Source organism: Aphelocoma coerulescens, chromosome 3 (genome assembly GCF_041296385.1).
Source record: "Aphelocoma coerulescens isolate FSJ_1873_10779 chromosome 3, UR_Acoe_1.0, whole genome shotgun sequence".
Taxonomy (NCBI): Eukaryota; Metazoa; Chordata; class Aves; order Passeriformes; family Corvidae; genus Aphelocoma; species Aphelocoma coerulescens.
This window is the reverse complement of record NC_091016.1, coordinates 50,712,273-50,739,037: the sequence shown is the minus strand read 5'-3', so window position 1 is coordinate 50,739,037 and position 26,765 is coordinate 50,712,273. Positions and strand designations below refer to the sequence as shown.

Sequence of the window (26,765 nt, the reverse complement as noted above, 5' to 3'; positions counted from 1 at the left end):
ATCCCTCTCCAACATGATTTTGGCATCCTTACAATGTGCCTCATCAACTACACTTCAACTTGCCCAGTTTGCAGCTGCATAGTTACAGCTTTTTATTGCTTGCTGAATAGAAGTTGCTTGGTTTTGTTCTTTGTCCTTAACACCACGTATGGTTTGTCCATACAGGTCATGTGAATTCCTCATGATATCCAAGAAAGCATAATCAAAAGCATGCTTTCTATCATGTTACATGAATACCAGTTGTTTTCATAGAAAATAAGAAGATAGTCCAGGAGTAACTTAGAGACAAAATCATCTGTGGAGCTTTCCAAGCCTGTTTTCCTGCAGTCTGTCAATCAAGGAACTCTGGCTTAGTTTTTAAATGACCTACTCAGGTATGAGTTCATTCATTTTCACCCAGAGCTGGTGACTGGTTAACATCCTGTTCTTTAAAGAATATGAAGGGGGAGCTTGGATAAGCTCCTAGAAATGATGGCTTGCTACAAGAAAGTGAGACGTCAAATGATAGTATCCTCATGCATTTGTTCTAGCCATGCCTTCCTTTTGAGTCCATCTGTTCTGTTTTCTAGTAACATGCCCAATTTTTGGCAGTACTTTAAAGAATGAGATATTTCAGTGATTACACTCCACTGACCTCTAGTCAGGATGTGTAACTATATCCATGATTACCTTCCCTTTGGGAAATATCTTGTATTTCCAAACTGCTAAATCCATCTACTCCAAAAATTCTGAAGCTTGAGTACAGGAGGGAAGCAAAACTCTTATATGAACATGAACATCTAAGAGGCATTTCCAGTTTCTTTTAAGTCTGTGGCATCCAGGACAACTTCCTGTGACCTAGCAGTCAGTACAGAGTTTGCAAGTCAACTCCACCATTAGCATCCTCATTGGACTGAACAGAGAGGCTGATTTCCTCTCTAGGCTGACTTAAAGGTATGCAGACATGGAAACTGTTTGCTGTACTGTTTGTGAGATGTTGACTAAAGGACATGAGTAGCTGTAGGAACTGATCTACTTTAAATAACCCCATCAATAGCTGCAAGGAGAAGATTCATTTTATGCCTAACAGATCTAGGAGGAAATATGCTTTTTCTCTGTAAAAGGCTAGATAGAGTCTATGGAGAAGACCTTAATCTGCAGTGTTTATAGACTTGTCTCGAGTACTGACCAAAACAGATTCTCTTTATAAAAGCAGAAAAAAACAGTGTTTTTTTTTTCCCCTGTAAAGTCTATCTAAATACTAGGTTGTTCCTCAAATGCATGTTTAATGCAGAGGTATGGGCAAAAGAGGCAAGGGAACACAGATAGCTAAGGTGCACTAAATTTTTTAATCAATAAGGCTGTCATATGCACTTTGTTCTCTTCAGTGACGATGGAAGCAGGAAAATGTGCTCTAAAGCCATTAAAACCTCCTGAAAAGCACATCTAGATTTTCTAATATGTATGAGATACTAAGCCTTTGCACAATTCACTTATTTAGCAAAACTTCAATACTTTAAGTCATCCTATAAAGGCTTTGCAAAGTAGTAATGTACATCTTTGAGATGTATTGATTATATCTTCCTGAAAGTGTTGTGATACTGTCATTATAAGTAATTTCTACCTAGAATGCAAGAACAGATTATATAAATACACATTTTTCCCAATATTGTCCATGGTTATGCAAGTCAAAAGCAGCTAAGTTCTCTGATGACATAAATAAGAACAAATCATATCAACATCACTTTATCCACTTACAGCCAGAAAATTTGGGCCAGATATTTCTGAAGCAGAATCTGACATAAGTGACTAAGTAGCTTTCATACTTTTGTTACTCTAGCATCTTCAAATATTGACATCAATCTAGTAAGACTAAAGTCTTCAGATTCTATTCTTGAACTTGAACCAAGAGCTCCTGCCCTGTTAGGTGGTAGCATGTATATGGCCCTCTTTTATGGCCCAGCCTGACCCAAGAGCTCTTCCTCCAGGCTCCCTGCTGCTGGAACGCTGCCTTCCCATCTGCCTGTCCACACTCTTGGGAACAGAAAATATTAAAAACTACTTTAAATATTTGCTTAAACTTCTTCAAGGCAACAAGATCGCTAAACATGGTCCTAGCAGCTTCTTCCTGAGAGCATGCTGTTATACAGCAGCATGTTCTTCAAAGATGGCAACTTATGGCACATTAAGTGTTCCAGAGAAACACTCTGGAAATCCATAAAAGATATTTTCACTGTCTAAATGCAACTCAAAGAGGACCTGCTATGCTCTTTCAGCAAGGAACATTCTTAATATTTTGTCCTTAGGTCTAGGCTTAAGAATAGGGTTTGGAGGGCATAGAAAATGAAGGAAACAGTAGCACTAACTGCCCGTATCTTTGAAGACTTCAACATTAACTTTTGCTTACATTTCCCTGCTATTGCTGCCACCCTAAAACATAACTATAACACAGCATCTTAACAGTAAGAAGTGCTCTTACATCCGAGGTCAAATTTTCTGGTTGCTGAACTACACTGATATAGGACGCATTGGATCCTAGGAAGAAAATGCCAGCTACCCCAAATCAGGAACATCAAGCTGCAGCAATACCAGGATATTCGCACCTCCAAAGACCCCACAAGAAGCAAGAGCAGAAGCAATAGTGCCTCTATATATCACAGAACAGTTGCTGGCTACATTACTGAGGTAACAACGGAAAGCACCATTCAGAGCCACCCCACTCCTAAAGAAAGGAAGAGCACATCAATTAAGTCTGAGGCAGGAGCGACCAAAAATGAAGGGCTTATGTTGAGTTACTGGCACACACTGGCTTGTAATAGTAGTTGCTTGCTCTCTCTCCTTTTCAATTATTCTTTCCCTATCCTAGCAGCAATTTGTTCTCTTATTCTTTCCACACTCTATAACTAGGTCAAAAAGCTTGTGACCAGCATTTGACCATGGATGACATCATCCTTTTAAACACAGATGTTGACCTACCCATGGACCTGCTGTAGCCAGGTGCTCTTTGTGAAGGAAAGGCATTTCAGCAACTTCCCCAAGACCTCCTATCCATTACTCACATCCCAGTACCTCAGAACTTACATTGCTGCTTTAATATTTGTGGCAGACACTTGTTTCCTCAACCTGATTTAATTAGAACTACACAGTGCCACAAGTTACCAGTTTATAAATCAGGGTATCAAATCATACGGTTGGGAATTTTCTCACCAACTAAAAGAGTGATTTGCAAAATAGTTTAACAGGAAGTAACATGAAGTGCCAGCAAGCCATCTGTTCTAACCTCTATGTTAAAGTTAACAGCTATTTTGGATTTCAACAAAGGAAGTCAGCTAAAGCTATTAACGTTGGGGTTTTTTTTCCCCCAGGGAATCTAAGCACCCACTATTTTTATTATATGGAACAGGAACAACAGGAACTGGAGATCCCTGAAGAAGGGGCAGAAAACAAAAATCTGGGACACAAACAGCACCATGTTGCATAGCAATGCACTTATCTCCTCACACATAAGTCAAGCCAGACCTTTCCCAGTTTGTCAGAACCTGACACACAAGCAAGGCAGGCATCACCATGCATACATGCGGTGACTGACTGCAGACTGAGGACATACTCAACCATCTAACACACTGCCAGCAGCCCCCAGCACATCTGGGTCTTGAGTGTATTTCTGGGATGAAGTATCAGCCTGTCTGTGCTCAAGATTAATTCTAGGGATGGGTACAATACTTTTTAAAGACGTAAGTTCAATATTGAGGCTGGGAAGGGAAAGGTAGTAATAAGTAATTCATTCAAAAGAAAAAAGGGAAGTGATAGTATTTTCTACTTGTAGTTAAAAAGACCACAAGCTTTATAAGTGGCTCTTTATTCTTCCTCTTGGGAGCTCTAGCTCATTCTCATTAACTAACTCAAACCTTTTCCTCCTCCACACAATCCCTTTCATGAAGGAGCAGTCTCCCAAACCAAAGAGCTTGACAGTAGGTTTGATCCTAGTCTGTTTCAAGAATTTATCTCCAGCATCAATGAGGCTGAAGTCTCATGAGACATTTGTCTTCTGACACCAGATGATGTCAAGTACCTGCCCCTAACCAAACCTTGAGATTTTGACCAAAACGCTGCACTCTGAAGTTTTGGTGCTAACCAAAGGTAATTTTTATCTCAGTGTCATGTAAACCTACTCCTTTTAATCTCAGAACCTAGAGAGAAAGGATCTTACATACATTTGAACCAAGAATACAGTTTTCTTGGTGCTCTGTCTAACCCTGTATTTCTTGCTGTACGCCATAAGGGAGTGAAAGACATGCTGTCACTGCAAGGGAGCTCAGTGAAGACCTCTTCCTCAGCAGGTATAGATACAAACTTTTGGGTCAGAATGCTGTCCCATGAAGCAACAATGGTGCCAGCACAAGTACATTTAGCATGACTCCGATGATGATACCTGCCTAAAGTCAGTCAATCTACAAACTAGATTTATAAGAGCTTAGTTATATACAATGCAGTAGTTTCCATAGCTTGGAATTTGAGTAGTCAAAAATAAAAATATCACAGACGGTAAATGTCTCCCACATATCAAATCACTACACTACCTGAACTTTGCCAAACCAAATCACCATTCTATGAAGAGCATGCAGCATCTATCATCATCATCACAATCAACAGAATGAAAGGGCAGAAGTATCCTCTTCTGCATCTATTAGTGGAAGAAAATATTCACAGCAATATCCATACAAGGCCTTCCTCAAGAGACATCTGCATTGTCCCTGTCAACCATTAATCAGACTCCTTTATATCAAAGGAAATATGAATTCCTGAATTAACAGTTCATCAACTCAATTCCTTTCCAAACCAGTATTAAAGCACTAATCCCAGTTCTGTGTTAAAAAGGATATTACTATAAAGTAATGATATGATGAAATAAGCCATCAAAGGCAGAGAAATTAGATGACAATCAATGCTGAAATACCATCACATCATGAAGTTTATAGTCCAGAATGTCATCTTAGATATGTTTATGAATAAGAACCTTCAATAAAACTCAGGAGTTATTTATAGAGGCACATAACAGTGATTTTTAAACATTTTACAAGGTTCAGATATTTCTAGAAGCAAACACAGCTTCTATCTGCACATTTGTCAGAAGCAGAACTGAACTTTCTCTGGGCTTCAGTGCTAGCTCCACCTTCCTCTCCAACCATCCCAAGCTGCTTCCTCAGATAGGTTTCTGCCTGCCCCACTGCACAAATTTCAGCACACTACACCGAGTGCAGCAGCATTCTTGGCCATTTACTTTTAACAGCCAAATGAAGGAATTAAACACTACCAAAAAAAAGCAAAGAGAAGCAACCTTAAGACAGGCAAACTGTCCACTCAATTGACAGCAATCATCCCATCCTATTCTGAGATGCACATGTTGAATTTCACATCCCAGCTTTTCATAACCATTACTCTTTTTTTGCAATGCCTTGCTGGTCTGCTACACAGTCAACTTGGCTGTCGAGGCCTGCAGATATATGTTATAATGGCTCCCTCGGCAAACCAATGGTGCAACTTGCTACACAAGCCATTCCACGGAGATCTCCGTGCAGCGCACTGCTGCTGTAGGTCGCGCTGTGTCATTTCACCACTCTCTTGGTATGCGCTCTGGCCAAAAGCCACACAAGGAGGGTTAAGTTTAGGGATGGCTGCACAGGAAACCTTGCAGCCAGGGGGAATCCCAGTCCCAATCCCAGAGCCCTACTGCACAGCGCAGGGCAGGTGACCCGCAGTGCCCTGACCAGCGGCTTTCCCCACCTATGAGTGCGAACGAGGAGCCAGCCGCACACCGGAGCGGAGCCACGGCGGGGGCCTAGGCACCCACCCTGCTCGGGGCAGCGCCTGTCCTCATTCCATGGGGAACCTTGCTGCCCGCTGGGGAGGGGATGCCTGTGACTAAGCACACGCGGCCTCTCCTCACCCTCCCGCTGACCGCCGCGCCCAGCCCTGGGCACCTGCGGCCAGGCAGCGGGGCCGCTCCCGGGAAGGGGCCTGCCAAGAGGCACCTGCCGTGCCCCCGCCCGTGAGGCCCGGCGCCGGGCAGCAGCCCAAGCGGCAACTGAGCCCGTGTAGGGGTTTCCCTCTCGTGGCTGCGCCGCGACCCGAGCGTGGGGGCCGCGCTCCGGGCACCCCCGCAGGCATCCCCACGACCGCCCGAGCCCGCCGCCCCCGGCCCCGGCAGCCCGCTCTCCTCGTACCGCTGCCATCCTTGAAATGAGGGGGTGGGACGTCTCGCAGCGACCGGGTCCAGCCCCCCTTCTCCGCTTCCTCCTCCTCCTCCTCCACAGGGCCGGGGCCGCCTGGGACGGCGCTGCCGCCGCAGACCTGCCGCTGCCGCCGCCGCTCCGCCGGGGTGGCCGCCGCCCGGGGAGCGCGGCGCCGGGCCGCCCTGCCCCGCGGGCTCGGCACCCCCGGGCGCCCCTCGTCTTCCTCGTCATCCTCCTCGTCCTGGGAAGAGGCGGCGGAGCGGGAGTCGGCCGAGGTGCTGTAGAAGGGGTTCCCACTGCTGTCCTGGCCCGACTCCCCGAAGACGTCGTCGGAGATCTGCAGGCTCTCGTAGCGGGATCGGGCCGCCTCCAGCAGCGATAGTGCCTTCCTGCGCGCCGGCCCGCCGCCGCCCTCCGCCATCATCTCGGCCGCCGCCAGCAGCCGCCCGCGCTCCCCTCCGCCCGGCTCGGCCGGGTCCTGCGGCCGCAGGCAGCAGCCCAGCAGCAGGAGCGGCTCGGGCACGGCGGCGGGCAGGCAGCGAGGAGGGGAAGCCCCGCCGCCGCCGCCACCGGGGCTGAGCCCTGCCTCCCGCTCCCGCCCGCACCACCCGCCCCTGTGTGTGTGCAGGGACATGGGGGGAAGGAGCCAGCTCAACATCTCCAAGTACCACATCCAGCCAATTGCCGCGGCACTCCGCGCTCGGGAGGTGGGGTTATATGGGCGCCGCGGGCCAGCGCGGGCCGCCCACCGTCCGCCCCGCCGCTCGCCGCCGCTCGCCGCCGCTCCGCCCATTTAAAATCACAGCGCCGGCTACCGTGGGGCTGCCGCTGCATTCCGACGCCGGGAGGGGGGTCCTTGCCCCCAGCACCGCTCCAGCCCCCGGTCCCGGCCCCCGATCCCGGCCCCCGATCCCGGCCCCCGATCCCGGCCCCCGATCCCGGCCCCCGATCCCGGCCCCCGGTCTCGGCCGGAGCTGTTCTCCGCCACGGTGCTGGAGCTGGTGCAGGCGGAGGCAGGAGCGCTGGCCTCGGTGCCTGCGGGTCCCCCAGTACCGCCCGCCGTGCGGGGAGAGGGTGAAGGGCTCCCGCGGACTGGGAGGAGAAAGGCGCCGAGGTGTTAACCCGGTGGGTCCGAGCCCCGACAGCGTGGCCGGGGCCACACAGCTCGTCATTGAGGACAGCGTGAGCAGGGGGAGCCCTCGTGTCGCTGCCCCATAGCAGGACACAGAGCTCCAGCGCCGGGGCAGCCCTTGGAGGAAAGTGGGGAAGGTGCTGGAGCACAGGGCCGTGGGACACCTGGCACTTGGCAGGCCCTACCACCCGGCTCGGGCTCCGTGGAGGCTTTGCACTGGCCGTGGGACATAACGCGCTCCTGCCTGTCCAGCTCTCTTCAGGGTGTGGGGCTCAGCGCCTCCAGCGCATGGGTTGGTTTCTCAAGTGAAGTAACCATTCTTCCAAAATTGCCGCTGATTTAAAAGCAATATCGTGGCACGAGAAAAACGAGGCAAGTGAAAACACCCGTGCCGTGACTGGGTTAGTTAAACATGACTCAGAAGTATCCCTGGAGTAATCTAAGGATTTCATACAGCAGCTGATGTCCCTGGTTGTGCAGCAGTCAGAATGATCTGTCTGATGTTACAAGAATGTTTGAAATCTCTGATCAGGGTTAATATTTGTGATTTGGCATACCGCTGTGCTGGTTACTGTACAAACACTCATTAGAACGACAGTCCTTTACTCCCTTGTCAACAGCAATAGCAGCTATCGAGCCTACCCTTTCACAGCAGTGCTTTCAAAATAAGCAGTAGTCGGGTTCTGTGGACTGATTGTATGGAACTGGGGTAGAGGGCATATTATTTGCATTTTTTGATGCAAACTTTCAGTTTAGGTTGGTCTGAAGATCTGTTAGTGCTACAGATTTAACAAATTTTATAGCACTGAATGTTTCTGTCTTTAAAAAAGGAAGATTAATGACCTTCTGATGATTCTCAAGGACTATAGCACAACATGGAAAATTATAAAAGCTGGATTGTGTAGGTATTTAAAAGATTAATCTTACGTCCTATTCAGTTTTTTTTTAATTGCAAACTTTAAAGTTCTATATAATGTATACAGGCAAATCCAGAGAAAAGAATCCATCTTCTGTGCATCTTTAAGTAAACAGGAAAGCCCAGTGTATTTTGAAGGCTGAGATTTAAGTTGCATTTCTACTTTCAAAAATGTCAAGTGTCTTATTGATGATATTAAAAAATTACTAAGTTGATATACAAATGGATTTTTTTTTTAGTTGCAAGCTCTGCCAATGTAGCCTGTCATCTGAGCATTGCACTGGTTTCCTTTCGTCTCACTGGTCACCAGAAATCAGAGCTCTGTAGGCCAAGCTATCATTTTAATTGATCTTTGCTACCCTGTGTCTTCAGAGTACCGTGATGGGAAGACATGACTTTTTTTGCTGGTAGTGAGTGACCGGCTTGAACATCATGAATCCAGTTTGCTGGGTTGGCATGTAGAAAACCACAGACTCTTCTTCACAAATGTTGTCTGTTTTATATGCTGCTCTCGCAAAACAAAAAAATAGGGATGCCCTTTGTGGATCTTCTCACACAATGGTTAAGACTGGAAAAAAAGCCATTTCAAATATGTTGACAGGTTCTTTGTATAGGGACACTGAAATACACTTTTGATTTTTGGAAGGATGGAGGTGTCCATCCAGGTGTCCATCCAGGTGATGTAGAATTCACCTTAGCACCCAGCTTCTATGAAAGTGTCCATGGACACTCAAATGTCTTCAATTTGCTGCTTCTTTTCTGTGAAACACAACAGCTACAAGGACTGCTCTGAAGCCCAGGACAGAAAGAGAAGTTTATCAGAATGGGCTCCCAGTAAAAGAATTCATGGGAACAGTCCAGAGACTGAAGAAACCCACAGAGCCCTCTCTGTCCATGGGTTGCAGCGATGACAATGTCTCCCAACTCTTAGCATGCTTTGTGCCAAAAACAGGCTCCCATCACAGCTGGCTGATGCACACTGCCAGGACCCTCCCTCCTAATGGCCAAAACTTCAGTTTTCATTTCTTTAAGAGAGTGATGGACATGAGAGCTCTGGGAGGAGACCACTGCATCGATGGAGAGAGATGGGACTGATCCTTTCACCTACCAATCCAACATGACATTTTAATGATGGAGTCTGCTGCCATACACACACATGCAGTTTATATTGATGGAAATTTCTCCTCTTTCAGCTTAGTGTATAAAATGACAAGTCCCTCTTCTGCCTGTCCCACAAGCAGAGAAACTGCTTTAGTCTCTCATGCGTGTATGGGAAGATTACTTTTAGGAGGCAGGACTGTAGAGGCTCCCACACAGGGCTGCATGCCTAAGGTTTTGGCTTGCCTTATGGTCTAAGAATTAGCTTTTCTTGTGTACCCCTCCAACCATCCACAGAAGCTGCCAACTGGATTACTGTAACCCAGAATGAGTGTTCTGGATTCTGAAAATTGCCATGTATGACATGCTAGTAGTCATTTGATCCCAAATGATTGCAGAGGTGCAGAAATACAATGGATGGTTCTAAAAATGGTTATATCAGTCCACTGGGCTTTTATGAACAGTCAAGAAAACCGTCAGCAGCGGTGGTTTGCAGTTGAAAGATCTAATTATATAAACCTAATGGAATGTTATAAACATCGCTGTGTTTTCTCCTTAATCACTTAAACTTGTGTTTAGCTGCTAGAAAACACTACTACAGTAAATGGACTTTTGTAGCCATGGTAACCTCTGGATTCACTTTTAATTTGTCTACAGAGGAAATGTTTGGTGTTTTTTTTCCTTGAAGTTTTCTGGTTTTATTGCAACAGCAAAGATGCCTTCTGTACACTCCTTCTGACCATGAAAATCTTCATGGTTAAGACTATGATAGTGGGAAATCTCTTGTTTCTCACTTCTCAGTAACTTATTTTTCATAGTTAGCTCTTTGTGGAAGGATCTTGTGCCATCTTCCACCATATTTACACTGTCAAGCCTTGGCCTAGATCCAACAGAATATTGACATTTCTGTCTCAGCTTCCTCACTTCCTATTGATTTCATGGAGTTTGTAGAAGTAAGCCCTGGTGTGTGCCTGGTCCTTCCATAGCACAAATACACTGAGATGGAATAATATCTAATTAGATTACAAAATTATTCTTTTCTAATCACTTGTTCTGAAAGTGCACCCTGGAATCTGAATTTCAAACTGTCTTCCATCTCAGTGCCTCACTAAAAGGAGTCTGTAGAGTCAGTCGAGTTGTTTATCCAGTGTTAGGCCAATAGGCTTCAGTTCCCTCTTCCATTATTGCATGGCCTCAGAGGAACAGACGAACTTGGGGAAAAATCTTCATCAAGACTGAAAACAATAATGAATTGGACTGTTTCCTCCCAAGCCCTTGGGAAGGGCGTAGGGAGGGATTCTCCCATCCCTGGGAGAGATCATGGCTCAGGCTGGTTCTCAAGCACATCACCATTTGATGTCCCTACTTTGCAGGGAAGAAATCTATATGACCACAACCTGTCCTGTTACAGTGCTCTGCACACCCTTCCACAGAGGCTTCTGTTACGTGTCTTGCTGCATGGCACAGGGAAAAGCAGCTCAGTAGGGATTGATTTGCCACTGTTCTGCCCTGCATAATATAGTGCTCTATGCAGGTTGTTGTGGAGCTCTTTGTCATCCTCCCTGCAACTCTCCTGTTGGAAGTAACATTGATAATACATGTGGGTTGTTGTCTTTCTTTTAAATTCGTGAAGTATTTACAGCACGTGGCATGTTGGATACAATAAAAATGCTTGTCTAGGTATTTCCTTTTTGCTTTCTCTTTTCCAACTGCTTTGTATTGTTTGAACCCTGTATTTCTTGCATTGATGTTTAACATTTCCCAAGTATGATCTTGACCCAAAAATCAAGGGAAAAAGCAAGCTGCTGTTTTCAAATGAGAGATATGGAACAAGTATGTTTTTTTTCTTATAGCATGAGAGGGAGGGGTGATTTTTGACTCTTCTAATACTGAAGCAAAAGTGGACTGCAATTTAAAATCTAGGAGAGAAATTTCAGTGCTTCAGTGATGAGCACTTGATTTTCAGATTAAGAGCCCTTGGAAATCATGTTTCATACATGCCCAGTACATTTTTAGCAAAAGCTGTATTATGAACATCTCACCTAAGCTCCAAAGGGAAAGATAGGTGTGTTTCTCATGCATGCATGGAAAATCAGCTATTTAATCAATAATTTATGGAGGGTCCATAGGGTGTCCTGCAATGGTCTGCGAAAGCCCTTCCTTCCTCTCTGGTATGGGTGTGAAGCAGAAGCTAAGTGCAGTAGGCTAGAAGCACAGAGCTGTGCTGTCACTCAAAAATCAGAGTGCTGTAGGGCTGCACTTACTTTTCCATTGAAAACCATGCAGTTTTGAAATGGCCTTTTAGAAGGGCTGACCCCACGCACGCACTTCACAGTAAGACCTGAGCCAGTAAGGCAGAGCCTCAGGGGAGCCCTGTTAAAGGCTGCAGTCCTTAAGGCAATGCTCTACAACAGCCTGTGTGCCCTGCGGTGTAGATCAAGTTTCACTTTTGATCAATATGGGAGTTGAACCTAGAAAGTCCCTGGGACTGGTAGTGTGGTACCATCTGGAAGCTCTTTGTTTAGCTAGTTAATTCTATTAAAACACACTACAGGATTATTAAGTTTGCAGGGCTTGATGCCCAGTTAGAGATAGGAACTTTGCTCCTTGTGACCTACAACTCACAGTCAGGTCTGTGAGAACACTCCTTATCATGCAAATCACACATGCAAACCTACCTGTATTTCTACCATCTACAAGCCTGTTTGCTGCAAATTACAGTTTCAGATTTTATCCTATATTTGTTCATTAGCTCGGTAAAAACATAATAGGATTTTCAGGGAAAGCTGTGTTGTGGCAACACATGAAGGAAGTGACTAGAGAATGGGATCCCAGCCAGGCTGGTTCCTAGTTTGCTGTCTTGCATAGCATTTGCTTTGCCATGGCCATCCTTGCTTTACCACCACTGGTCTGCAGATTCCCAAGTTCACTTTCTTGAGATCTTTCTTGAAGGATGCCTCAGCTGCCAAGTCAGGTGTCTGCCTGCCTGAGTGCATGGGTACAGCCATATTCTATTTGCTCCACAGATTACACTGTCGTCTTCCCATTGCAGCTCAAACTGGAGGGTTCTCCAGCTGCAGAATGTGCTCATTCTTTCTGAGTATCAGCTTGTTAATTTACCTTTCCAACTCAGAAGTGATAAAATCATTAAATAGTGCAAACATTAATCTTCTATAATAAATACTTAATAATTAATTATTAATTTTAAATTACCATATGTATGCTATTATTATTAAACCATTAATGTTTAGAATAATAATATAATAAAATTAGGATATGATGTTATTGAAAAGAGGCCCCAAATATACACTAACATTATGAAGGCCTCTTCTTGGAAACAGAAAACATAATCCATTAGTAGGTAGATGAGCCATAACGCCCAAAACCAGTTCCTCAAGTTGCTAATCTTTGTCATCTACCATCACTTTCATTTTCTACAGGGAAATGCATTCTGGTTTCTAGCATGTTTTTGTAATATGCCCTTTAAAGCCACCAGGAAATACAGTACCCCATCTGGCAGTTGCCAAGATGCATTGATTAACATTATCTAACTAGGCTCCAACCCATTGATAACCTGTGCTAAACCTTCTCATAACTTGACAGACAATTTTAAACCTATTGAAATGGGTAGTCCTTGCAAAGCAGTACAGGTTGGCAAAGTAAGTTTAGACTTACGTTCTGTTGCATTTCATCAGACACCAAACAGATTAATTTATGTTTTGGTTAAGAGCAGCCCCCTTCATCACATTTTTATGGGATCCAGTTTCTTTCCAGAGAGGAAAAAAAAGGCTGAAAAGGCAAAATATCTTCTGTATAGGGTGGTTTGAATCGCTTAAAGATCTGAAATGGAATCACATCTTCCCACAAAAACAGAGTAATGTTAGTCATAGACTGTGGCAGATGTCTGTTAGTCACCATTAAATTAGGAGAGTTTACCCACTCTGTTCAACTAGTGCAAACAGGAAGTAGATCAGGTCCCAGTTAGCTGTAGCAAAAGGAGGCTTTCAGAAGTCAAACTTTGATCATAAAAGGGGGCAATACTGAAAATGTGTGAGGGAGCAGCGAAGAAGAGTGACAGTCTATTTTCATTAACAAAAATAATTGTTAATCTCAAAAATACCTTCTGTTTGACATCTGCCCCCACCATGGGAGATACTTTCTTTTTCCAAGCAAAGGGTGAATGTACAGCCATCACAAAATAAGTGGGTTTTGCTCTTGAAGGTAATTGAACAGCTGCAGCAGTGAATGAAATGTACAAACACTTCCCAGCTCTCAGGATTTGGCCCATCAAGTGGTCCTTTCAGGGCATGGAACTGGCTGCTGGCTCAGCACACTCAGAATTTCTATTCTGAGATGCACCACTGAAAGCTACCAATTCCAGAAGCTGAGGTCTCTAAATAGCTTGTAATGTTGTTAGAAATAGGATATTTAAAAGACATCTGGAAAAAAAATGTTTGTGATCTTCTGTCAGAAATGGCTTATTTGCATGCCAGTTTTTCTCCAGATATGCAGTTGCAATTCAAAAGAGGAACATTTCCAAAGAGTGCTGTCAAGATAAAAATCAGATTTTTTGGTACTGCAAGATGGAGAAAATTATTAATTGAAATGCATTTTTAGAAGTTCCCTCCAAGTAATGCTGAAAATAATTTTACAAAACCAAAAGAAATAATGCAAATTGGTTTTTGTGTCAGATTTATGTTCTCCCTTCGGCATTTGTGTAGCTTAGTTTGGTGAATGACTGTCACTTTCATTCAGATGGGCATGCCCTGGCAAATTCCCTCGTTCCTTCATCGTTCGGTGACCTTGTTGTGTGTTGGGTTGATTAGATTTCAAAAGAAGCTTAACATTTTGTTTAAAACGCCTGTTCCAGCTGACTTAAGAAAATGTGAGAACATTGTTATGTGATGGAATCCTACTCTGACCCCTTTTTTTTTTTTGCAGGGAAATGATGTAGTCTGAGAGGCATTAAAGCAGTGCTGGTGACCAGATGCAGCAACCTCAAGCTGGAAGGCCACTCTTCCATGTGTGCCGTGTCACTGCTACATGGTGGATCACTGAATGGATCACCATTGCAGAGAGCTGCCAGCAATGCCCCAGTTACTGCATTGTCTTCTTCCTGACAGTACCAACCTAGAGGTTAAATCCAACATATGAGCTAGAAAGCCACTGTTTCTTGTTGTATCTCAGTCGTCCCATGGTGGGGAGCTACTTCCTGCTCACTGAGGCTTCATGGCAGAGCAGTCCATTTCTCAGACCTTGGAACATCCCCTAGTGGCTTTCCATGGGGGTTGCTCTTCTTAAATAATCAGACTACTTGTAGAGATCAATTCTGTCTTTGTGCTTATTCTGTCACTGGTCAAACACTCAAGTTGTAGTTTGTCTGGAGATTTACCATGGTTTTTCCATCAGGGCATTGTCCAGCTATCAGAAATCTACAAAAATCAGGCAGAGCACATTGGCCTGGATTGAAATAGGCACCTTTTATGTCATCAGGGTATCAGCCTTCCGCATTGTCTGCTTTCTCCAAAAAGGGACAAAGAAAACACAACATTTTCATTTTCTTTTTTGTATATATGCAAAAACAACCCTGCTAGGAGACCACTTTTTTCCTGAGATTGTTTTTTTTTGGCAAAGCTATGTATGCTTAAAGCAGCAGAATATTCATGGAAATTCAGCTATGGCTATAAATCTGTCAGTGCTTCATGTGTTATGTCCTAGTCTGCTTAATTTCATGAGGTAGATGAAAAACCACAGTGGGTAAAGGCTTTACTAAATTTTGGAGGAAATTTTACTAAATTTTGGAGGGACATTGATATTTGTCTGGTACTTAATTATTACTCTTTCAAAGTTACTCTGTAACATGGAGTCTAGTATAAAAGAAAGAGAAAGAAGAGAAACACTTCTGAATGCCAGTTGAGTTATTGAAGCTTAAGATAGGTATTACACAAAATATTCCGTCTGCTCGCTGTCAAACTGTTCATTTGCGCACTGCAGTGTCTGCTTAACTTTTCCTCACTTGGGCCACCTGCCTTTTCAAAGTGTTTTATGTATAAGATAAATCCCTGGAGGAGATTGCACAAACAACCTGAGGAAATACGGTGTTATTCTCCTGATTTATACAACAGCTTCATTTTCCTTCATCTTCTCCATTTTGCACAGCTATTGTCTGGGAAATCTGCTGTCGTGGATGAGAGCTTCCTTTGCTGACTGTAGGCTGAGGACACACTGGTTCCCTGCATTTCCTTTACACACAGCCCTGAATTATTTTGTCTCCCATTTGGCCCACCTGTCTCATCCAGACCAGTATGGGTTTTTGTCACTAATTCAACTAAGCATAGGCTCATGGACTTAATCTTCCTTGTAAGGTTTCCCTGGTAGGATATTTGATTTTAGGAGTCTTTCCCCGTGGTCGCTTGCTCTTTCTGTTTTGTTTTGTTGGAGTTTTTTAAAAATCCTCTTCCCCATGCCATGCTCAAAATATAGAAAAATATTACAAATCAATATCACTCCCTGGTGTGTGTTTGCGGAGCGATGAGGAATCATGAACTGACTGACTTAGATGACACGAAAATATCTTGTAGGTTTTTGGATTTATAGTAATTACTCTTAAAAAAAAATATTGCATGGCTTGATTTCCCCTCTGGTCGTCCTTATTAGTGGGTTGCTACAATTGCAGTGGGAACATTCTCTTCTGACTGTGATTCCTTACCCGTTAAAGAGGGGAAATCATGTTGCTCTGTAAACTCAGCCTTCCTTCTCAAGCTGTACTGTGCTTACAGGCATGGTCTGAATAGCCATTGAAACACCAAGGAATGTCCCTGGGTAACTCTGTACCTGTCATTCCTGGGGCTCCATTTTCCTATGTAACCTATGTCATTGCCTTCTAGAAAGAAGGCAAAATCAGGTTCATAATTTTGTCCCATCCTCAGTTACTGCTACTAGGCATCTGACAATTGTCTTCTCCGGGAAAACTTCCCATCCACTTTGGCATCCTGGATATCTTCAACCACTTCAGCACCTACTAACAAGGTGATACCTCAGGAGCACACTGACAGTATTATACCCCTCTCCCAAAGACAATTAGTCTTAGTAGTACTTAAAGACTGGTATGTAAATTACATTACTCTGGAGTCTTGAACTTCTTAGTAAAGTAGGTATTTGCTGCAGGCAGCTGCAGTACAAGTCAAACCAATTTATTAAATGTAGATTAATAATTTGATACAATTATTTTCCAAGGACACTTACTAGGGTTATTTTTGAATGTTCAGTAATTTTGTAGCCCCAAAAATACTGTATGATGAAAGTAGTTGGATTTATACTTTTTAGCCATCTTTGTTTAATTTCAACTCCTCTTGTTCCAAGCAGAGACTCTACAAAGATGAGCAGAGGTCAAATCATCAGCTGTTGGCTGTAACACTGTCCCCTTTCTTCTAGTTCAGCAAGCTCAAATCCCATAAATCTCCTTGATCTTGAAATACACAAAAGCACACTGAAAGCTAAAAGAAAAACTTGAGCACTTAGCTGTCTTGGAAATGTACTTCCAAATATATATTCTGCAAGATTTATCTTACAAAGCTTGTTAAACAGATGTGTTCAGTACTGGGCACCTTTTGTCTGGTTGTTTAAGTAAAGAGACATTGGTTCTGCTGAGAGAAAATAATAAGTAAAGACTACGGACAAAATAGCTGACTGTATATATGTATTTCTTTAGGAATAAGGGCATATTTATTCATTTCTGTAACTGTGGAAAATCACAGAATCACAGAATAGTTAGGGTTGGAAGGCACCTCTGGAGATCATCTGGTCCCACCCCCCTGTCAAGGCAGGGTCACCTTGAGCAGGTGACACAGGAACACTTCCAAGTGGGTTTGAATGTCTCCAGAGAGAGAGACTCCGTGAGCTCCCTGGGCAGCCTGTTCCAGTGCTCTGCCGCTCTCAATGTAAAGAAGTTCTACTTCATGTTGAGGTGAAACTTCTTGAGTTTTAGTTTATGGCCATTGCTCCTCACCCTGTCGCAGGGCACCACTGAAAAGTCTGGCACCAATGTATTCATATATTAAGGAAAATCTGCCTACTTTTTCATGACATAAACATATTTATAATTTGCCTCATCAATGAATGCTTGTTCATGAGGATACATGTTTGCAACAGGTACTGAGATCAATCAATAGGTTAGGCCAGATAATCTGGGGTGGTAAGAGTGATTCAATAATATTCGGTCCTATTAGCCTTATCTGGCCATAAAATATGTACTGAGCATGTTGGAGAAGCCTCCATTTGTCAGTGCTCTCCTCTGCCTTGTGCACAGAATGGGAAGCAGCACAAAAATGCAGGCACACCAGGCTCGCAGCCTGGATCCCATGAGACCTTGACAAGATCCACTTTATCTGTGCCCCTTTTCCTTTCACAAAGGCTTTGCCACATTCTTTCAGAAAGACACCTCAGACACAGCAGAGACCCAGCTGCTGGCTGGATGGTTTGTTCCAGCAGTGACAGCTGGCTCGGAGTGGCTAGATGTACGCCCATCACGTTAATTAAGAGATCAGTGCTGTCACTGGGTGATGGGTGTGTCAGGCTGCTTGACAGAGAGTGCCAGGTGCCACGCTCAGTTGCCACATGATTGTCCTGTCACTAGATAGATGTTGGGCCATATTTTTGCACCCTCCATCAGAAGCATCCCTCTCTGGCATCAGCATGGAGCATCCTTTCCATGAAAGCTCTTCTGATCAGGATTTCAGAAATCTCCATCCTTGTCATACCTTTTCTGCATTAACTCAGAAGCAAAACTCATTCTCTTGATCAATGCTGAATGCAGAGGGCACCCATCCATCTCTTATTTCTTTCTCCTATTTTTGTTTTCATATTGATCTCTGCTGCTACAAGAAAGTCAGCGAGATGTAGGCATGATATTATGAAGCTGGAAGATACAGTCACATTTCTTCATCCCTGGAGGCATTCTTACCAGTGTGCAAATGTTAAAAAATGATGAAACCTTCAGAAAACCAGGTGATGTTTCAGTTCAGGTCATGACATATACACTAAAAGTATAAGTCTTATCATAATGTGTTTTCAGGACAAATCAGTACCCAGGAATTCCATAAAGAGGTGAAGGACGGGGAGGATTGCAGTAGGAATAGTGGCCTGTAGGAGGGGAAGAGGAGAAGAAAAGGAGTCCCAGCAAGAGGGAAGGAAAGAAAATAAGAATGATAATGTTTAGGAATTTTCACAAACAAATTAACTATACCTTTCTGTCTAATGGTCTTAGTAGGCTTTATTTCCAATCATTTTTCTAATTCCTTTTTGAGCAAACTTGTACTTTCAGCTTTCTCAACACCCTTTGCAGCATGCTGTGGCAATGAATTCCACAATTTAAAAACAGCCTGTGAAGTATTTCCTTTTTTTTAACCTGTCACCTGATAATTTCATTTGATGTCCCTCAGTCCTGTGAGATGTACTGAGAGACGTTTGATGTCTCTCAGTACTGTGAAAAACAGTCAATAATTATTCCTCATTCATCTTCTGTGTGGCAATCATAAATTTATATATTTTAAAAATATTATTTGATGTAATTTTGTATTTGTTCTAGTTTCACTGTATCCTTTTAAACATTGATTTATCAAAACTCCTTGCAGTTTTCTAGGTGTGTGTGCATTGCAGACTTTGGCAAAGACTTACTGATGTTTTCTATTTCCTACTCCTTTCTTACTAGTTTTTAGCCTTCTGCTTTCCTATTTCATGGATGCTGAATAGCGAACTGATGTTTTCTGGAATTAGTCAGAAAAATAATCAGTTTCTCTTTCATGGATAATAGTTGCTGATTAGAGCATAATGAGGTGGAGAACTTCAGAACTGAGGTGCTTTAATCTCATGCAAAAACAGAGACAAAAATATGGAAAAGGCCACGAGGGTGCATACATTCATAGGAAAATATGTAATGCAGACTTTTTCTTCCCCAGCTCTTCTTCAGAAAGAACAGGTAGCTGTATGAGAGGAAGCTACAGAGAACCAAGTTGCAGTAAGAGGTGAGAGATGACCAAGATGTGGACCATACAACCTCTCTTTTCACATTTGGATCAAGCAGACATTATCAGTGAGGAATAACAGCATTTATTGTAATTCTTGATGAGGACAGAAAATAATCAAAATGCCACCATTGTGAAAATGGTGGCATTTCAGTCAAGACAGGAGGAGATGGAAAGGTGAGGGAAGAAATGATGTAGCTATTCAGCATGCAACTACACCAGGGACCAGTTATCAAAGGGGCCCAGGTGCAGCCTAAGAAGATGGGGGAAGCACGGGGCGAATGTCAGCAGCTGGCAGGATAAACAGTCTCATTCTGATTATTGCACTGCTGCCTGTATTGAGCACACAGTACCACTAACAACAAATACAAAACTAGAAGACAAGTCCCCAGTTTCCTTTCTGTTATTTTTTAAATTGGGAAAAGATTAAAATAATTATTGTGATTAAAAATTTCCCTGTGTTTGTTGACAGCAAGGTTATTTACATGTAATATATGAATTTATAGCCATTGTTACCTTAAGAGGCTTCCAGCAGCTCTGTCTTAGAATATTTCATGTGAAAATTCATGTGCTCCAAGCATTATTACTCTTTCTTACCCTTATGGGATTATGATGCACACGTTTGCTTTATGCAATCTGAACAGTTTAATCTTTTCAGTCCCTTAGAAGGAGATGACCATTGGTCAGAGAGATATTTATATTTTCCTGTTCACCCCAAGAATGTCTAAATTCACCTGTTTTAGTCTGATTAGATTAATAAAAACTGTTACTAGACAGAATGAAAGCTAGATGGTTTCTCTCTTTTTAGTGATCAATCTTATTTTTCCTCATTTATTATTTTTAATTAAATTATTGATTTAGTTTCAGTTAGTTACTCTTGGTTACTTTGCGCTCTAAGGAAAAAAAATAAATCTTGAAAGCCTGAAGAAAAAGGAACAGTTCTGTGAAAATACATGTCTTTTTCCCCCCCGCACCCCAGATATCTTCGCCTTAAAATAATTGTTTAGTATAATGTGGCAGTTTCCAGAACAGTCAAGTCAGTGAATTACAAAAGAAATATTTGGGAAATGTGATAAATGTACTCAGTAGTGGACTTAAAAGGCGTATTCAAAGCAGACTTAAATGGAGGAAGGGAGCCAGCACCGAAGAAAATAAGAGAATCTTTGGAAACTGGTTTATCCTGTCCTCTTATATAAACAGGTCACAGTGGAAAGAAGCAGCTTCTTCCAAACAAAAACAAACACCACGCTGTTTTCCAGAAAAATGCAGAATTACAGCAGGTTTCTCCAGGGTTTGGAGAGTGTCTGATTTGTCCCAGTACTTCACTGGACGTCTTGCAGAGAGATAATGAATGGCCCTCACAGTCCCCTGGTGGTGTCCTCTGGGCACCAGAGCCAGAAAATTTTAGAAGAGGGAAACCTATTGTGTCTTGCTGGCAATTTTCCCCCTTTCCTCTGGTGAGAACAACAAAGACAACTTAGTGGATCTTGTCCCTAAGCATTGAGAAGCACTAGTCTGCACTGCTGCAGCAGGACATGCTCAGGCCTCAGCAGAGCTCCATGCAGGACAGCTGGACTGGGCTGCTGTGTGCTCAGCCCTGACAGTCCTAGGCAGCACAGTCCACCCAAGGCAGATGTTTGGTACAGGCTAAAGCATCCAGCAAACCTGAGTTTTCCTGCTTCCCATGTATATACATCTGTCTTGGATGAGTCTGATCTGGTAACCCAGCTAGCTTCCATATTTAACAGGTGTTGTAGACAAACTTTTTGATACCTTGGAGCACTAGTCACATGCACACTATTACAAATGGCAGTGAAACAGCAGAAAAAGTCTGCCTCCACTTCCCCCAGTGCCTGAGGTCAGACTCTCTCTGTGTCCAGATCAAGAGGCTGATACGCTTGCAGAAGCTCCCCTGTACAGGCAGAGACTCTGGAGAAATGATGAAGTCTCCTGGGCCTCCATGAATTGGAGTGCATAAAATAAAATGATAGGGAAAATCTAAAGTTCAATGCTTTCTTTTCCTTAAGACAGCTCTGTTTCCACTTCACTTGTTATTTGAATCATTCCTTGACTACTTTTAAAATCACCTCTTGCACAGCAACCTCATCTCATATTCTGATTTCAGTCATCTTCTAAGTCAACTAAAAGCTAGTGACTGCTCTTTCAGGAACTCACAACCCTAATTGCTGTCCCTGCTAGTGTGGAGTTGGCCTTTTTTTCCACATGGATACACTTGCAAATCACAGCACACTTACATAAAATAGTTATTATCTTCAAAAGACATGATCCCTCAAGAAGTCATGTCAAAGACTTAATCAGTGTAAGAAATCACATCATCCTGAATTGCTCTTCAGGGTGGCAAAAGTTTCTTCTAGGCCAGCCCAGCAAAAAATGTCAAATCAGACAAGGGTTGTATTAATTTTATTTGGCAGTTCTCGGCAGTTCTCAGCAGAACATAAGGAGGTAGACCTCAGCTCTATATTTATTTTATTGGAAGGAATAGGAAGCTTGTCACAGATCAAAGTCTTCCAGCTGCACTCTTGGGAAGGCACCACTCCTTCTGCTGGGTCTATGTAGCTGTAAGAGCACTGGGCATACAAGTAAGAATAAATAATATATAATAATTACTTGTGAGTACTTTCAGTATTCATCTGTTTGTACAGTAGAAGCTGAACTTTCAATTGTCATCAGACAGTAAGTAGAGTGTTTTTTAAAAATGTCTGCTGGAAACGTGGCTGCAAAACCATCTGTATACCCATTTTCCCTAAAAATGTGATTTCCCTCTCCATATATTTCACAGAAATATGCCATTTTTTTCACATGTTCAATAGGGAACAGACTTAAATAGCTTGGGTTTGTCTTGTTTTGATAATTTAATTTAGGTTGCATTGTTTTCATTCACATAATTTTGACTAAGTAAAATATTAATAATATGTTATATTTATCAGTACATGTACTAAATATATTTATATTTTATGTTTAGACTTTATTAAGTGTTTCACTAGAAGCAGAATACAGTATTTAACATATTAATTAATTTAAATTCAGAATTTTAGCTTTTATTATTTTAAGCAAATTTCATTTTTTGATACAAAATACAACCTCTTTTTGCAACTTTTTACTACCCACCGAGATATATGGAAGACCAGGCCAATTTTTATCATGCATCCTTTCTGCAAATATTTGGAACTGTCTGAAAAACTGCTTCTTCCAAGCTAAGTCTTTACATTTAGGCCCTCATCTGCTGAGGAGCATCTGCCTGTGGCTGAGAGGCCCCTTCTAAGCTAAAGCCACTTATAGTCACAAAAAGCAGCTAGTGTTTATTTTTTATTTGTTCATTGCAAATCTCTTTGACTTGCATGTCTGTCAATCTAGAGATGGGGCTCAGATACATCTAATAATAAAGAGAAGTACAATCTCTTATACCTGCAGTTGTCTGTTTCCCTCTCCAACATTGGTGATGTTTTCCACATTCCAAAAGTTATCATACACCACAGAACAAAATATTGAATTTCCAGTCCCCGTGCTCCCTACAGCATCTCTGTTAGTCCATTTATTTTTAAAATTATTTCCACTTCTATTCAATTTCAGATTTGAGTACAGCTAGAGCCTTTATTTCCTGTTCTTTTCTATGCTTATAACTGAAAATCAGAACTAACTTCTTTGTTCAACTCCAGGAATTCTGTAGCCTGAAAGAATGGAAATTAAACTGCAAAGAAATTTCTGCATATGATCACCTTATTTAACAGGGATTCAGCTTTTTAATGATCCATAGTGTGATTAGATAATTAAGGAGCAAGGAAAATGTGAAAGAGCAAACAAAAAATGATAGATACCAATTACCAAAATGAAACAGACAAATGCACCCTAAGATGAATGATGCTCACTTAAAAATGGTATTTTATTGAATCAGGCAGAACTTGACCTATATTGGAAACAGAAGGAATTATAGTGATTATGTTGGGATAATGTCAGAAAGCAGCTTGGCTGCATTATTAAGCTTGGAAGAATCGGCTGCCACTATAAAATGCATCACTAAACAGACAAGGACAGTAACAAATTATCCAAAGGAAAGTGAGGGAGTTGAGAGGCCATTTTGTCACTGCACTGTCGTTGTGCAGGCATTGATCATCCGTCTTGAGGACAGTCCAGGGAGGTGGGGAATACCTGTACTCTCAGGACACCAGACCAAGCCTTGGCACAAGGACAGTGTGGAAGGATCGTATCTGATCCTATTGAAACCCAGGCAGCAGCTCAAAAATCAATGCAGGTAACAGGATACTGCAGCTGGATCCAGGTCCTTTGGGAAGAGGCAAGTCCTTTTCACCTGCAGGGACAGTCTCGTGTTGTGCTGTTTGCCGTCTTGCTGTTTCTAACAAAGCAAACAGTTGAATGCAGATGTTGTTTGTTAAACATGCTGAGAATACAAATATACAAATATACTCATAATACAAAATATACTCACATAAGGTGCCAGGGTGAGAAGGGCAATTACAAATGAAGATTGTTTCAGTCTTGGTTATGCCTTTCTTACCCCTGCAATGCTAGTGGAGTTGCTCAGTTGTGACTAAAATTAGTTTTTAAGCTAAGGGAAATGAAGGTCATAGCAGGAGCATATATGTCACTGTCATCTATGCTTGCCATATACGTGTCTGTATTTTAAAACTTAGTATTCTCAGGACCAAGAGATGCTAAACCAATAAACAACAATGGAAGAACATGCCCCAGGCCACTTTTTGCTTCAGGAAGACAGATGCAAATTATGATAACTAGTTCATGGGGGATTTAATGTGACAGTGTGCATGAGGGGGTGAAAGTGACCTGATACTACCTTGGAACAGAAGATGTTGAACGACACAAACTTGTCCCCTAATTACCCAGATGAGGCTGCAGGCCAACATAAAAAATAAGTTGTTATTGATGGATCATATCTATTCAGTGAGAGATCTTCTGGAGTTTCTACACAATATAAGCACAGATGCTAACATTTAATAGTAGAACTTGAGATTGGTGTTGAGGCTTTCAACTGCAGAAATTTCCCTGGTGCTAATTTTTGCTGGAGGGCTGAGAACAGCCTATGGAATTCACACTGGAATTTTTAGACCTTTTTTGTGTTTTCATAACTACAGGCCCATTCCCTTCTGTTAGTGAGGCTCTCATGGGCTTGATGCACCATCTGTAATTTCCTCATGGTGCTGAACTTTAAGACATTGGTTTCTTTCACAACTTAATCAGGGTCTTTTGGAAAAAAAAAAAAAGAAACAGTACAAATATTAGTCAGTGTTTTGAAACGAACTTATGTGCTAAATGTAGATATATTGACCCAGATTTTTTAGGAAAAACCAAGCAAATAAAATAACTTAATTTAGCTAGGGACCAAGAGGTGAAATCCTGGGGTTTGGTGGGCTTTGGGGGTTGCTTATTTACTTCTTTTGTTTTTTTAAGAAAGAAATTTAAGAAAGAAATTTAATTTGTGCCAATTTTTTGTTTCAAAACCTTTGAAATATTTCACCAATTTTCATAATTATATTACTCAAACCATGGACAGTGTTTCAACATGGGGAAATTCTGTAAACATGATAGAAATATGCTGTAATTAGAAAAATAGTTTCATTGAAACTTTTTTATCACATTTGAAAATTTTTAAGGGTAAAAGTAAATGTCAGAATTGACACTTTCCTACAAAAACTTTTATCTTGAATGAATCAGCCTTATTCCTTAAGAAATCAGCTTGCTGAAAATTGATGGTCCAAAGCTTCATTCAAAGCTGATGATTATGCATCACAGGTGTCATCCAACATGACCCTTTGATGCAAAATAGTTTTATCATCTTCAATAATGAGTAAATTTGGCCTGAGAACTCTTTAGGAGAGTTTACTTCCACATAGTCCCTTACCTAAATACATATATTTTCACTGATAAAAAACTTTCTAAGGAACTGCATTATATGTTGCAAATTTTTTTTCTTACTTAACTCAAGCAAGCACAATTTGGATCAACTAATTTGATGGGGGGAGAGGTGTTGAAATCTGATTTCTCAATCTCATCCCAATTTGACTTTTTGATTGTAAACAAACATAATTTCTTTGTCTTGCTGACTTCCTCAGCTGTATGTAATTCAAGAGAAATCAATTTAGAAATTAGATGCATTAATTACTCAGCAGTGGTAAGAAAAAACTTGCTTTTTTATAGTTGCTTGAGTCCAAATATCTGTCTTAAGTACTAAAGCATTAATTCCACTTGGAGGTGAATTAGATCAGTTTTTAGAAAATGCCAGTAGTTTTCAGTGGAAACATTCCAATTGAAAAAAGCTGGTTTTTAATGATTTTAGGTTGATCCAAATCTGGACTGATCAGGCACTCAGCTCTGTGAAATGCTAGACATGAAGGGGATCCCTCTTTTGACGAAAAATGTCCCTGGGATCACAGCAGCATGCCGGAAGACAAATAGGAAGGGAGGAAAGGGAGGCACTCAGGAATCACAACCAGAGCTGCTCCTTCCACTGGCTCTGGCACATTCAGGATCCAGAAACACAGAATGATTCTTCTGTTCCTTGGGTAAGTGCTGAGGTTAGTTTATGTGCATTTATTAAACATTTAGAGTTCTCCAGTGGAGGGACTGCTATAGTTCAATGTTCTATAAATCTACAGACAAGGGTTGCTGCAAGGTAACATAATCTTCATCAGTGGCAGTATTTTAAGAAAAATAATTCATTAATATCAAGAGTCAAAATCAAGAACAAGAATCCTTTAATTTTGCACGTCAGTGGGCTTTACAGGTAGTGTTTTGCTAGATAATATATCTAAAAGTGGAACATTTGAAACTCCCTAACCAGAACTTTGCCTGTGTTGACTTTTTGTTCATCTCTTTGAAGGGGTACATGGCATATTGTAAAGTGTTAGGTCAAAGCTGTAATGGAAGTTGTAGTCTGTGATAGTCTCTAGTGCATTACTCAAAAATGTGTGGGAAAGTGAGTTGGCCATGTCCTGTAAGCAAACAGACCGGTGTTGTCTTTGGGTTACAATGAAATTAGTTTGATCATCTGCAGATGTGGCCCTTTGTTTTGAATCACATGCTAACCAGGAGACTGAGCTCTGCACCTCTGCACACCTTTAATGCTCCTTACCAATTGCTTTAGCTGGACACTGCCCTGTCTGTACTTGTTAAAGCGCCCGAGTCATTCCGTGTAGGGTAAGCAAAGAAGATGTCCTTCAGTCATTTTAAGATCAGAAATCTCTTCCTCCCTTCAAGATGCAATACAAAGGCAAAGCTGATTTCACCTCAGTTTGATGTCAGGCATATTTGACGTGTCTGTCAAGCGTACTTGTCCTATTTAATTACTTTGCTCCTTCAGCTTCTCCCTTAAATGTGCATGTTTAAGGAGA

General features: G+C 42.1%; 1 protein-coding gene across 1 annotated transcript in view; it reads right to left on the bottom strand.

Annotated features, from left to right (window-relative positions):
* PGBD5 (piggyBac transposable element derived 5) overlaps positions 1-6,885 on the bottom strand; it is a 64,385-nt gene extending 57,500 nt beyond the window's left edge. Inside the window, exon 1 of the mRNA XM_069010249.1 lies at positions 6,204-6,885. Within this exon, the coding sequence (XP_068866350.1) occupies positions 6,204-6,885 (682 nt within the window). The remainder of the gene's footprint in view (positions 1-6,203) is intronic.
* Between the last annotated feature and the right edge of the window lie 19,880 nt (positions 6,886-26,765).